Source organism: Pristis pectinata, chromosome 27 (assembly GCF_009764475.1).
Source record: "Pristis pectinata isolate sPriPec2 chromosome 27, sPriPec2.1.pri, whole genome shotgun sequence".
NCBI lineage: Eukaryota > Metazoa > Chordata > Chondrichthyes > Rhinopristiformes > Pristidae > Pristis > Pristis pectinata.
The window spans coordinates 22275281-22288845 of record NC_067431.1 but is presented as its reverse complement, the minus strand read 5'-3'; the positions used below and the strand labels follow the sequence as shown (position 1 = coordinate 22288845).

General features: G+C 44.3%; 1 protein-coding gene across 2 annotated transcripts in view; it reads right to left on the bottom strand.

Annotated features, from left to right (window-relative positions):
* The window catches only part of rnf214 (ring finger protein 214), a 40744-nt gene extending 32922 nt beyond the window's left edge, over positions 1-7822 (bottom strand). Inside the window, exons 1-2 of one of the 2 annotated variants that reach the window (XM_052039903.1) lie at positions 7690-7822; positions 587-822 (exon numbers count right to left, since the gene is read on the bottom strand). In XM_052039903.1, the coding sequence (XP_051895863.1) occupies positions 587-762 (176 nt within the window). In that variant the 5' untranslated portion in view covers positions 763-822; positions 7690-7822. The other variant, XM_052039902.1, reaches the window with a different exon arrangement.
* Positions 7823-13565: the final 5743 nt, after the last annotated feature.

The following is a 13565-nucleotide window of genomic DNA, read 5'->3' as shown; positions in this document are numbered from 1 at the left end:
TCATTTTCATATTCCTATTTACCGGAGCCAACTGTGTAAAATTAGCTCCCATACTTGACTCCACGCTCCACCTTCCTCTCCCATCAGATTCTAACATTTCCAGTCTTTGTTGCCTCCACCTATCACCGCCCAGCCTCCATCGCTATCTCCACCCTTCCCTCCTCTATCTGCCTATCACCCCTCACCTGGATCCACCTATTGCTTGCCAGCTCTTGCTCTACCTCTTCCCTTCACCTTTTGTTTATACTGGCTACCTCCCCTCTATCTTTCAGTCCAGATGAAGGCTGCCGACCCGCAACAGCGACTGTCCATTTCCCTTCATAGATGCCGCCTGACTAGCTGAGTTCCTCCAGCATCTTGTGTGTTGCTCCAGATTCTCTTGAATCTTTGTGTAAAAATAGGTACCACATTTGTTTCCTTTTTAATGCATCGATGCTGAATGGCTGTAAAGAGCCTTAGAAGTTTGGAAAGGGATGTGAAGGCCAACATATAAATGTAAGTCTTTCTTTTGTTGGAAAATGAAAATGCATATACTGGGAACCATTTACTGTGGCATAAAGAGAAGTGTAAGATTGCTTGTGGGTACCTTAGAGCCAGGGCTGCCAGTGATGCACCACAGTCCGGGTCGGTAACACTCCCCGCAGTCTCTGCGGGAACATCAGTGGACGAGGCATCACAATCCTGATCTGCTGGTTCTAGGTTCAGGGTAGCAGGTGTCTTCTCAGGTTTTTCTTGAGAATCCAGGACTTCTGCAGACTCCATGTGTTACTAACAGTAACGGATATTGCAGGCTACACAAGGTCCACAAATTTGATTTCACTCCTTTATTTAAAAAAAAAGTATTTTATTTTGTGAAATTCTTCCCCACTTTGATAAACTGTATACATATGAGCCACAGGCCCAGTGACAAGCTTCGAGGTACTGTGATACCAGACACTTCAATCGTACCTTCAGCTTTCAGATGATTTTTTTTCCTCACCTAGAGAGAGGTTGCAATCTGGAACACACTGCGTAAGGTGGTGTTGAAGGCACATACTCTCACAAAGGCTATGGACCAAGCGCTGTACAGTCACTGATTAACCCTTTGGTTTTTCCTTCTTCATATCTTATCTCCTAATGACATTGATGCCCATTCAGTCCATCAAATCTATGCTGGCTCTCAGAGCAATTCCATTAACCCCATTCTCCCACTTATTTCCCTATAACCTATTACCTCTCACATGCCCATCAACTGCTCCCTCCCTCCTACACTAGGGGCATCTTACAGCAGCCAACTAACACGTACTTAGGACCCAGGAAAACCCATGCAGTCAGAGGGAGAACACACGAACTCTACACTGGAGGCAAGAATTGAACCTCGGTTGCTGGAGCTGAAGCAGCCACACCACTGTGCAGAGGACAAAATGATGTCTGTGTCAATCTACAAATTGGTGACAAAGATCTGGAATTCAAACAGGAAAGTTACAATCTTCATTCTACAATCACAAATAGCCTTCCAGAATGAGGCCATTCAGCCCATCAATCCTAAGCTAGTTCTGAGGAAGAGCCATCCAGTTGATTCCTTCCCTCTGCTCCAAGTGCTGTGTTCTTACAAAGACATTTATTCAAGTCCCTTCTGAAAGTTATTAAATCTCTTTCAGGCAACACAACACGGGTCAGAACTCACTGCATAAAATAAGTTTCATGTTGCCTTGGATATTTTTTTTATCCTCTTTGTTTCGATTATGAGGAGAGACTGGAAGGGTTGGGTTTGGCTCCCTTGGAGCGGAGGACACTGAGGGGGAACCTGATAAAGGTACAGAGATAGGGTGGATATCGAGAAACATTTCCCCATACTGGAGATATCTAAAACCAAAGGGCACGGGTTTGAGGTGAGGAGTGGCAGGGTTAGAGGGGATCTGAGGAAAAATGTTTTCACCTAGAGAGAGGTTGCAATCTGGAACACATTGCCTGAGAAGGTGCTGAAGGAACGTACTCTCACAACAGCTGTGGACCAAGTGCTGGTAAATGGGATTAACTTGTAGTGTGTACCTGATGTTCGGTATGAACGAGTGGCCAAAGGGTCTGTTTCAGTGTTATATGATTCTATGACTGCAAATGACCTTAAAACTGTGTATTCTGATTAGTAGGCCAACTGAGACAGGAAAAGGTCCCTCTTCATTTGCTCTCTCAAAAGCCTATATGATTACACCACACCACAGCCTCTCCATCAAAACATAGGTAACTCAGTAACAGGAGTGCCGCGGTGCTGCAGCAGGTAGTGCTGCTGTCTCAAAGCTCTAGCAATCCAAGTTCGATCCAGACCTCTGGTGCTGTTTGTGTAGAGTTTACATATTCTCCTCATGACAGCATGGGATTCCTTCAGGAGCGCCAGCTTCCACTCACATCTCAAAGATGTACTGGTTGGCTAGTTGACTGGCTAACACAAGTTACTCCAGAGCAGATAGGTTGTAGGAGAATCAGGGGGTGATACTGGGCATTAGAGAGAACAGACTACAGGGTAATCAAGTGCGAAGTGATACACTTTGGAAGATTGAACTTAAAGGTGGAGTACAAGGTTAATGGCAGGATTCTTAACAATGTGGAGGAACAGAGGGATATTTTCCAAGTCCATTGATCCCTCAAAGTTGCCCCACAAGTTGATAGGCTGGTTAAGAAGGCATATGGTGTGCTGGCCTTCATTGGTCGAGGGATTGAGTTCAAGAGCTGCAATGTAATGTTGCAGCTCTATTGGTATTGGTTTATTATTGTCACTTGTACTGAGGTACAGTGAAAAGCTTGTCTTACAAACCGATAGTACAGGTCAATTCATTACACAGTGCAGTTACATTGAGTCAGTACAGAGTGCATCGTAGTAGTACAGGTAAAAACAATAACAGTACAGAGTAAAGTGTCACAGCTACAGAGAAAGTGCAGTGCTATAAGGTGCAAGGTCACAACAAGATAGATCGTAAGGTCATAGTCCATCTCATTGTATAAGGGAACCGTTCAATAGTCTTATCACAGTGGGGTAGAAGCTGTCCTAAAGTCTGGTGGTACGTGCCCTCAGGCTCCTGTATCTTCTACCCAATGGAAGAGGAGAGAAGAGAGAATGTCCTCTTTAGACTCCTGAGGAAGTAGAGGTGCTGGTGAGCTTTCTTGGCCATGGCATCTACATGATTTGACCAGGACAGACTATAAAACTCTGGTTAGACCACACAAACACTCAAGCAGATGGACAGCTGGATCAGCCTATGGAGTGATTTAATCATGGACAGGGTTTGTACAGACACTTATTACAAGAGCTAGTTTGTTCCAGCACCCCAGTAAAGTTGAGAGTGGGCCTGGTGGGAAGGGATCCCAAACAACACACCACTTCAGGAAGTTTCAGTCCCTCGAAACAAAGGATGTGACTACTCTCAGAAGCAAACTCCAAAAGGAGCTTTGGCATTATTTCAAGGAAAGGCATGGGAGTTCTCCTGAGAATCCAACCAATAGCCATCCCTCAACCAATATTACAACAGCCACCGAGAAGTGGAGGAACAGACATGTAGACTATTATGGAAAGGTGCAGAAATAAAAGGGTTGTCAAAGTGGGGGACTTTAACTTCCCCAGTACTGACTGGAAATTCCTTAATACAAGAAGCTTGGATAGAGAAGATCTCTTCAGTGCATCCAAGAGGGATTCTTGAAACAGTATGTGGAGGGTCCAACTAGAGGAGAGAACATACCGGACTTAGTTTTGGGAAATGAGCCAGCCCAGATGACAGAGCTGATAGTGGGTGAACATTTTGGGAATAGTGACAACAACTCATTATGTTTTAAGACAGTTAGGAGTAAGGATAAAATTGGATCTTGCAGGAAGGTAAAAAATTGGGGGAGGGCAAATTACGACAGGATAAGACAGGAGCTGAGGGGCATTGATTGGGAGCAGCTGCTGTTGGACAAGTCCACGTCTGACATGGAGTTGTTTAAAGACCAGCTGAGCAGAGCTCAGGACCGGCATGTTCCGGTAAGGACTAAGGATAGGATGGTAAGGTAAGGGAGCCTTGGATGACCTGAGTGGTCATAAATTTAGTCAGGATGATAAAGGAAGAATACGCAAGATTCAGGAAGCTAAAATCAAACTGGGCCCTTGTGGAATATAAAGATAATGCTCAAGCAGGCAATTAGCAAGGCCAAAAGGGACCATGAAATATCCTTCGCGAGTAGGGTCAAGGATAATCCAAAGGCATTTTATACAAAAGACAATAACTAAGTAGAGGGTAGGTCCACTCAAGGATAAAGGAGGGAATTTGCGTTTGGAGTCAGAGCAAGTGGCTGAGGTACTAAATGAGTACTTTGCGTCGGTATTTACCGAGAAGAAGGAATTGGAGGATAGTGAAAACAGAGTGGGGCATACTAATGTGCTGGGGCATTTTGATACCAAGGAGGAGATAGTGCTGGGTCTTCTGAAAAGCATTAAGGTGGATGTCCCCATAAGAAGTAAGGAGATTGCTGGGGCTTTGACGAGGACCTTTGTATCCTCACTAGTAACAGGCAAGGTCCCGGAGGACTGGAGAGTAGCAAATGTTGTGCCTCTGTTCAAGAAGGGAAATCGGGGTAATCCAGGTAACTCTAGGCCAGTAAGCCTCACATCAGTGGCAGGGAAGCTATTGGAGAGGATACTGAGGAATAGGATTTATGCACATTTGGAAAGGCATGGCCTACCAAGGGACAGTCAGCATGGTTTTGTGCGGGGTAAGTCATGCCTTACCTGAGTTTTTCTGAGGAGGTGCAAAGGTGCTTGATGAGGTCAAGACAGTGGACATTATCTGCATGGACTTTAGTATGGCATTTGATAAGGTCCCTCATGGTAGGCTGATTCAGAAGATAAAGATGGATGGGATCCAGGGTGAACTGCAAGTTTGGATTCAGAACTAGCTTGCACATAGAAGACAGAGAGTAGGGGTGGGAGGTTGTTATTCTGGCTGGAGGTCCTTGACCAGTGATGTTCTGCAAGGATTGGTGCCCGGACCTCTGTTCTATGTTCTAAAGGACTATCAAAGAATACAGCAGGATATAGATTAGTTACAGATATGGGCAGAGAACTGGCAGATGGAGTTTAAACCAGGCAAGTGTGAGGCGTTGCACTTTGGGAGGTCAAATGAAAGGAGAAAGTATACAATTAATGGTAGGCCCCTTAAAATCACTGAGGTACAGTATCTCGGGATCCAGGTCCATAGTTCACTGAAAGTGGCTATGCCAGTGGATAAGGTGGTAAAGAAGGCATATGGAATGTTTGCCTTCATTGGTAGGGGTGTTAAGTACAAGATTAAGGAAGTCATGCAGGAGCTACATAAAACTTTAGTCAGACTGCACTTGGAGTATTGTGTGCAGTTCTGGTCACCCCATTATAGGAAGGATGTGGAGACCGTGGAAAGAGTGCAGAAGAGGTTTACCAGGATGCTGCCATGGATTAGAGGATATGAGCTATAAGAAAAGGTTGGACAAACTTGGGTTGTTCTCCCCAGAGCGTCAGAGGCTGAGGGGAGACCTGATGGAGGTTTTTAAAATCATGAGGCATAGATAGGGTAGACAGTCAGAATCTTTTCCTCAGGGTAGAAATGTCAAACACTAGGGGACATGCTTTTAAGGTTGGGGAGAGGAAGCAGGTGGTTTGATGGAGTTTAAGAGGATTTTTAGATTGACACATGAATATGAAGGGAATGGAGGGATATGGACAATACACAGGAGGAGGACATTTATATTGGCACAAAATTGGCACAACATCATGGGCCGAATGGCCTGTCCAGTGCTGGACTGTTCTATGTTCTATCAAATTATATAAGTTACAGAGTCAGAGCAATACAGCACGGATACAGGCCCTTCGGCCCAACGAGTCCACGCCAACCACGTTGTCCACCTAACTAGTCCCAATTTCCTGCGTTTGGCCCATACTGCTCCAGGCCCCTCCCCTCCAAGTACCTATCCAAGTGCCTCTTAAATTATACTATTATAGCTACCTCAACCATTTCCTCTGGCAGCCCGTTCCATATACTGACCACCTTCTGTGTGGAAAAAGTTGCCCCTCAGGTCCTTTTTAAATTTTTCCCCTCTCACCTTAAACCTATGCCCCCTTGTTTTGGACTCCCCTACATGGGGAAAAGACTGTTACCATCCACATCTATGCCCCTCATAATTTTAAACACTTTTAAAATGTCACCCTTCATTCTCCTACATTCCAAGGAATAAAGCCCTAGCCTGGCCAACCTCTCCCTATAACTCAGGCCCACTAGTCCTGGCAACATCCTTGTAAATCTTTTCTGCGCTCTTTCCAGTTTAACCACATCTTTCCTATAACAGGGTGACCAAAACTGTACACAGTTCTTCAACTGCAGCCTCACCAACGACTTATACAACTGCAACATAATGTCCCAACTCCTATACTCAGTGCCCTGACTGATGAAGGCCAGTGAGCTAAATGCCTTTTACCCTGTCTACCTGTGATGCCACTTTCAACAAACTATGCACTTGGACTCCAAGGTCCCTCTGTTCCATTACACTCCCTAGTGCCCTACCATTTGTAGTACAAGTCCGACTCTGGTTTGACTTTCCAAAATGCATCACCTCACACTATATTGAAATCCATTTGCCACTCCTCAGCCCACTTCCCTAACTGATCAAGATCCTCCTACAATCTACGATAACCTTCTTCACTATCAACACCACCTCCTAATTTCATGTCATCTACAAACTTACTGATCAAGCCTTGTGCATTCACATCCAAATCATTTATATCAATAACAAATAATAAGGGTCCCAACACCGACCCCTGTGGCACACCACTAGTCACCGGTCTCCATTCCGAGGAATAACCTTCAACCACCACCCTCTGCTTCCTACCTCCGAGCCAATTTTGAATCCACACTGTAGCATTGAAGTTGGAGGCACATTGATGCTGCATGTAATACAATCTAAGAAACTTAAGATCAGAAGTTAATCATTGGCTGTTTAGCATTAAAAATGGCTCTGTAATGCTTAAATTTAAAACTAACATTGACCCAGGCATCTCTTCACGTTACTACCATCGGGGAGGAGGTACAGGAGCCCGAAGACACACACTCAATGTTTTAGGAACAGCTTCTGTCCCCTGTCATCAGATTTCTGAACGGTCCATGAACACTACCTCGTTATACCTCTCCTGCACTATTCTTGTAACTTATAATAATTTTTATGTCTTGTACTGTACTGCTGCCACAAAACAACACATTTCACGATATATGTCAGTGATAATAAACCTGATTCTGTGTTCTTGTACAGATGGACACACGGAGTCAAAGAGAGGGGGCTGTCTCCACACACACACACACAGACACACACACACACACACACACACACACACACACACACAGGAAGAGGGTCACACGCACCAAATGGCTGGTTCCTAAGTGCATCTGAAAGCCTCATTTGTGATATTTAAGAAACTTTTCAGGACCAGAACAGTTAATTAACTTTGTTCGAGCCTACAGTTTTCTCCCTCACTAATCTAACAGAACTAATTTATGTCCCTCCCACACTAGATTACATAACCATCGGGAAAGCAAACCTCTTCCAAAACACAAAACGTAATACCAATTCTGACAACCGTTATGCTTTAAACCTACCAGTGGTACCGCTCTGCACACAGACCCTCAACCTTCCACTGAACTGGGATCACTGAACACCAACCTGCAACAATACAGCTCATTGGAGCAGCCCTAGACAATCCACCCAGGCTTATTCTGAGCTGCAGACCAATTAGACGGCTTCAACAATTCAATGGGCTGGTCTCCGAGAGACTGGAGCCCTTGGTAGTTCTGGAGTTGATGTCATTTCCTCCCCTGCTCTGACTATTACACGTTAGTTTCAAGTGGCGTTTGAAGGAATGCTGGAAGCGAGGTCCTGCGGTGTGAGATGAGTGAAGTCTGCTCTGCTTCGATGCTGCACTCCAGCAGGACACTCCGTCGTAAAACTACAGAATGGGATCGTGTGTGGGAGCAAGTTTGAGGTTAAACTCTTCCCTCTGCTGGCCAGTTGACAAGATACCACAGTGAATGCTCGCAAAATACTTACCGAAGTTCGAGAGAGTTGGATGAATGAGATATCCTGAAATCTGGGACAGAAGCTGTTGATGTAACAGCTTTCAGCAGCTGGTGCAGGGGTCCGATCCAATGCTGTACACCCCCCGCAGATGCTGCTCGACCCGCTGAGTTCCTCCAACAGATTGCTCCAGATTCCGGCATCTGCAGTCTCTTGTGTCTCCGGCTTTCAGCAATCACGGATTTAAAAAAATAATCTAGAGCAGAATAGCAAGGAAGCTATTGATGTAAATCAAAATTAAAATTGCAGATGTTGGAAATCTGCTGAGTATTTCCAGCATGTTCTGCTTTTATTTTGATATAACAGCTTTCAGCAAACATGGATTTTTTTTAAAATGTTAATTTATGGACTGTGTATTTTTTGGCCCTGCTAACGTTCTTTGTCCATCCCTAATTGTCCGGGCATTGAGGAGGCAGGTAAGAGCCAATTACGTTGGTGTGGTTACCAGAAGATGGCACATTTCCTTCCTTGAAAGACATTAGTGACCATATGGGTGTTAACGACAGTTTTGTGGTTTAGTGGTCACTATAGCTGAGGCTAGCATTTTATTCCAATATACTTAATTACTTGAATTTAAAGTGCCTGCAGCTGCTGTGGTGGGCCTCCTAATCACTGTTGCAGGTATCCTGTAACTTAATCCACCGCACCTGATCCTGAAGGGCTGCAGTCAGAGAATCATGGAACCCTCAAGTACAGGAGATGGCCATTCGGCCCATCAAACCGGTGTTGCCGATTTGCTCTTCTGGTGAGATCTTCAGGTAAGACGCGTTAGATCTTAGTGAGGAATTCAAAGGAGAGTTGCTGGGCAAATATGTGAGAGAGAATATTGTGTGACCTCGTGGGTCTGTCCCGGGCGCCCCTGGTTCCATGTGTATGCCAAACACTGTTGGCGGTAAATTAACCCTGATATAGGTGTGTAGTGGGAGGAGAATCGGGTGGGGCAAGAGATAATAATAGGTTTAGACAATAGGTTCCAGGGAAATGAATGCGATTGCCCTGAAACCCCTTGTAGACTCGATGGGCTGAATGGCCACCTTCTCTCTCATAAGGATAATTTATATAAATAAGTTGCAGGGTATAGGGAGATAGGAGCGGGAAATGGCATCAATGGGATTGCTGACTTGGGAGCTGGCATGGACCCAATGGGCTGAATGAACAGCTGGTATCTCTTGCCCAGGGTTGAAATGTCTAATACTGGAGGGCATGCATTTAAGGTGAGAGGGGGTAAGTTCAAAGGAGATGTGCGGGGCACAGAGAGTGATGGGTGCCTGGAATGCACTGCCAAGGGTGGTAGTGGTGGCAAATACAATAGGTGTTCAAGAGGCTCTTAGATATGCACATGAATGTACAGAGAATGGAGGGATATGACCATTGTGTAGGTGCAAGTTTAATTGCTAGTTTAATTAGTTCAGCACAACATGGTGGGCTGAAGGGCCTGTTCCTGTGCTGTACTGTCCTACGTTCTAACTCTGTGTCATTATAAAAAGATAAGATGTCTCTTCTGAATCTTTTGGTATTGATTTTAATTCCAACCTGCAGTTATTTTAATCGCTCGCTAGAGGGATTATTTTCCCTTTAACTATTGCAAAACCTCTCATGTTAACTTGGCTATCTTTGCCATGCATCCACTGAACTGCTGTACCTTTGTGTGTATTCTTTGATTTACACTGGTACATAAAAGGGCTACATGATAATTCCTGGTGATTTGAAATTGAAGCAGATCGGCCTTATAACTTCAAAATCAATGCCTATTAATCAGGACATGATACTTCAATGTGCACCCAAAATATCTACTAACTGAGATTTCTTAATTAACAAGCTTTGGTGACATGATTGGTGACAAGCTTTGGTGAACTTGGAGTATTGTGTTCAGTTCTGGTCGCCTCATTATTAGGAAGGATGCAGAAGCTTTAGAGAGGGTGCAGAGGAGATTTACTAGGATGTTTCCTGGATTGGAGTGCATGTCTTATGAGGATAGGTTGATTGAGCTAGGGCTTTTCTCTTTGGAGGATGAGAGGTGACTTGATAGAGGTGTACAAGATGAAAAGAGGCATAGATCAAGTGGACGGTCGGAGACTTTTTCCCAGGGCGACAGTGGCTAACACGAGGGGACATAATTTTAAGGTGATTGGAGGAAGATACAAGGGGGATGTCAGGGGTAATTTTTCTTTACACAGAGTGGTGGATGCGTGGAATGCACTGTCTGCAGAGGTTGTGGAGGCAGATACATTAGGGGCATTTAAGAGACACCTGAATGATGGAGAAATGGGGGTTTATGTGGGAGGGAGGGGTTAGATAGATCCTAGAGCAGGATAAAACATCGGCACAACATTGTGGGCCGAAGGGCCTGTACTATGCTGCTGTAATGTTCTATGATTACATATTGCATTGATGGTAAGCACTGGATTACTAGAAAAGATCTGTTGATATTTGCGAGGATAATGGTTAGTATTTCTGGTGAGACCTTTTATGCTAGCTTCTCCTTCGAGAAACGAACCATTCTTCTCTTGGAGATCTTGGTGCAAAAGGTCAATGTGGAACTTGGAGTGACTAAGCATCTTAGCTCAGGGGAGAGAGGAGGACTGGATTACCTGTAATTTGCTAAATTGCCTCCACACCAAGTCAGCAGGTCAAGAACTGAAGTGATGATATTGGATCACTCCAGTGCATCTTAGCTGGTGATGGTATTGAGTAGGTGAGATGATGATCTGAAGCAGGAAGACTCTCAGCTTTTCCCTGCTCTTTCCCAAGTCGGTTATGTTGCAGTGCCCAAAATGGCTAAGCTCTGGTCAGTCAGGAAGTATTGATTAAACACTTGGTGATTACTCAGATTGTAACATTTGCTTAAAGATATCATGCCGATTAGACAATGATGACTTGTATTTTGTAATACATAGAATGGGTTTACTAAACCCATTTCCTCAAATTTTTGAATCTGATTGAAAAATTAGGGAGTTGGGCTGGGATCATGTGTAACATTGAATCTGCACCCTTTGCATTTTCCCTTGTTTTGGGCAATGATAAGAGGTTCCAGAAGCTTCCATCTAAAATGGAGGACCACCACTATAATATTAAAATGGTGGGAGAGGGAGGATTGTCATTTGCTTTTCATGCGGAATGTTGCGTGGTCCACATGGCCATATGAACTGGAAGATAGTCTTGCTGGTGGATGAATTGTTTCACAGGAAGGGATAAAATCCTTGCCTTCATATTGTGCCCTTCACAGCCTCAGTGCTCAAAGAATCATAGAATTGTTACATTATAGGAGACCATTCTGCCTTTCAACACTATGCTGACTCCTAGTGGAGCAATCCCATTAGTACCCTGATCTTTCCCTACTGCCCTACAAGTTTTTGTTTCTCCTCCAGCCCTCTATCCAACTCCCTCTTGAAGGCTACGATTGATTCATTTTCCAGCACCCTTTCAGTCAAGGGATTGCAGATCATAACACTGTCAGAAAAGCTCATCTTTTAAATCTGTGTCCCCAGTCTTAAAACCATTGTTAATGGGAACAAATTCTTTGCTGGGCCTGTCATGATTTTATCCATCTCTACCAAATCTCTCGACCTTCTTTGCTCCAAAGAGAACCCCAGCTTCTCCATTCTACCCAGTGCAATCCCTCATTCCTGGAATGATTCTAGGGAGGTTGTGTGCTTAGCGGGAGCTCTGAGGAGGATGCAAAGATACTTACATCTTTACAATAAATATAAAATAAGTCATTAAATATATTCAAGGAGGTAGATATTTCTTAATGCCAAAGCAAAGGTGGGAACAAGGTACTGAAGTGGACAATCAGCCACAATGGTGTAGAATAGTGAAGCAGGCCTGAATGGCTTATTCCTGTTCCTATTTTCCATAATTCTATGAAATTTCTAAACCCAGAGACTGATGAATCTTTGGAATTCTCTACCCTGGGGGACTGTGGAGGTGTAATTGTTGATTTTATCCAAAATAGACGTCAATAGTTTTCCAGAATTAAGGAGATCAAGGAATAAGTGCAGGAAAATGAAGATCAGCTATTATTTTGATGAATGGCAGTTCGGCTAATGAAAAGGCCTGAAGGCCCTTTCCTGCTTGTTTTTTAAATGTTCTTGCACATTCTTTAGAACTATACTATTTATTCTATGGACTAGCACAGTTGTAAAGAATGTGCAGGAACAAGACCATTAAAAAGCACTTGGAGTATTGTGCTCAGTTTTGGTCATGCTGCGAGAGGAAAGATGCCATTAAGCTGGAAAGAGTGCAGAAAAGATTTAAGAGGATGTTGCCAGGACTTGAGGGACTGGGTTATAGGGAGAGGCTAGGCAGGGGAGAACTTTATTCCTTGGAGCTTGTAGGGGTGATCTTGTAGATATGTATAAAGTCATCAGTGGCATAAGTAGGGTGAATGCACACAGTCAGAGAAAGGGAATCAGAAACTAGAGGGCACAGGTTTAAGGTGAGAGGGACCTGAGGAGTAACTTTTTCCACACAGGGTGGTATGGATATGGAATGAGCTGCCAGAGGAAGTGGTTGAGGCAGGTACGATTACAACATTTAAAAGACATTTGGACAGGGACATGGATAGGAAAGGTTTAAAAGGGATGTAGTTTAAACGCAAGCAAATAGGACTAACTTAGATGGACATCTTGATCGGCATGGACGAGTTGGGCTGAAGGGCCTGTTTCTGTTCTTTCTGTTCTTTCTGTTCTCTCCCTCTCTCCCTCTCTCCCTCTCTCCCTCTCTCCCTCTCTCCCTCTCTCCCTCTCTCCCTCTCTCCCTCTCTCCCTCTCTCCCTCTCTCCCTCTCTCCCTCTCTCCCTCTCTCCCTCTCTCCCTCTCTCCCTCTCTCCCTCTCCTTTCAATCAAAGTGCACCATTTCACTCATGCCAGGAACAGCCTGGTAGAATTCAGGCAGTGATGTGAGGCAGCCGTCACCTTTCAATCCAGTCTACTTTTAATTGCTTAGAGCCAAAATAATAAGTAATACTGCCTGGTATGAAGGCTCCAATGAGCAGGATCAAGAGGTTGTAGACTCAGCCAGCCTCCATTCATGGGCACCAACACCTTCCTCACCATCGAGGACATCTTCAAGAGGCGGTGCCTCAAGAAGGCAGTGCCAATCATTAAAGACCCTCACCATCCGGGGCACACCCTCTTCCTGTTACTACCCTCGGGGAGGAGGTACAGGAGCCTGAAGACCCACACTCAGTGATTCAGGAACAGCTTCCTCCCTCTGCCATCAGATTTCTAAACAGTCCATGAACACTACCTCATTATTCCTCTTTTGCACTATTGATTTATTTTTGTAACTTATATTAATTTTTATGTCTTGCACTGTACTGCTGCTGCAAAACAAATTTCATTACATAAGTCAGTGATAATAAACCTGATTCTGAAGTAACACTACACAAATATTTAAAACTATTCATAAAAGTAACACAATAAAGAACAAAAGCCCAGGGTATAAATAGTTGTTTTATTAGT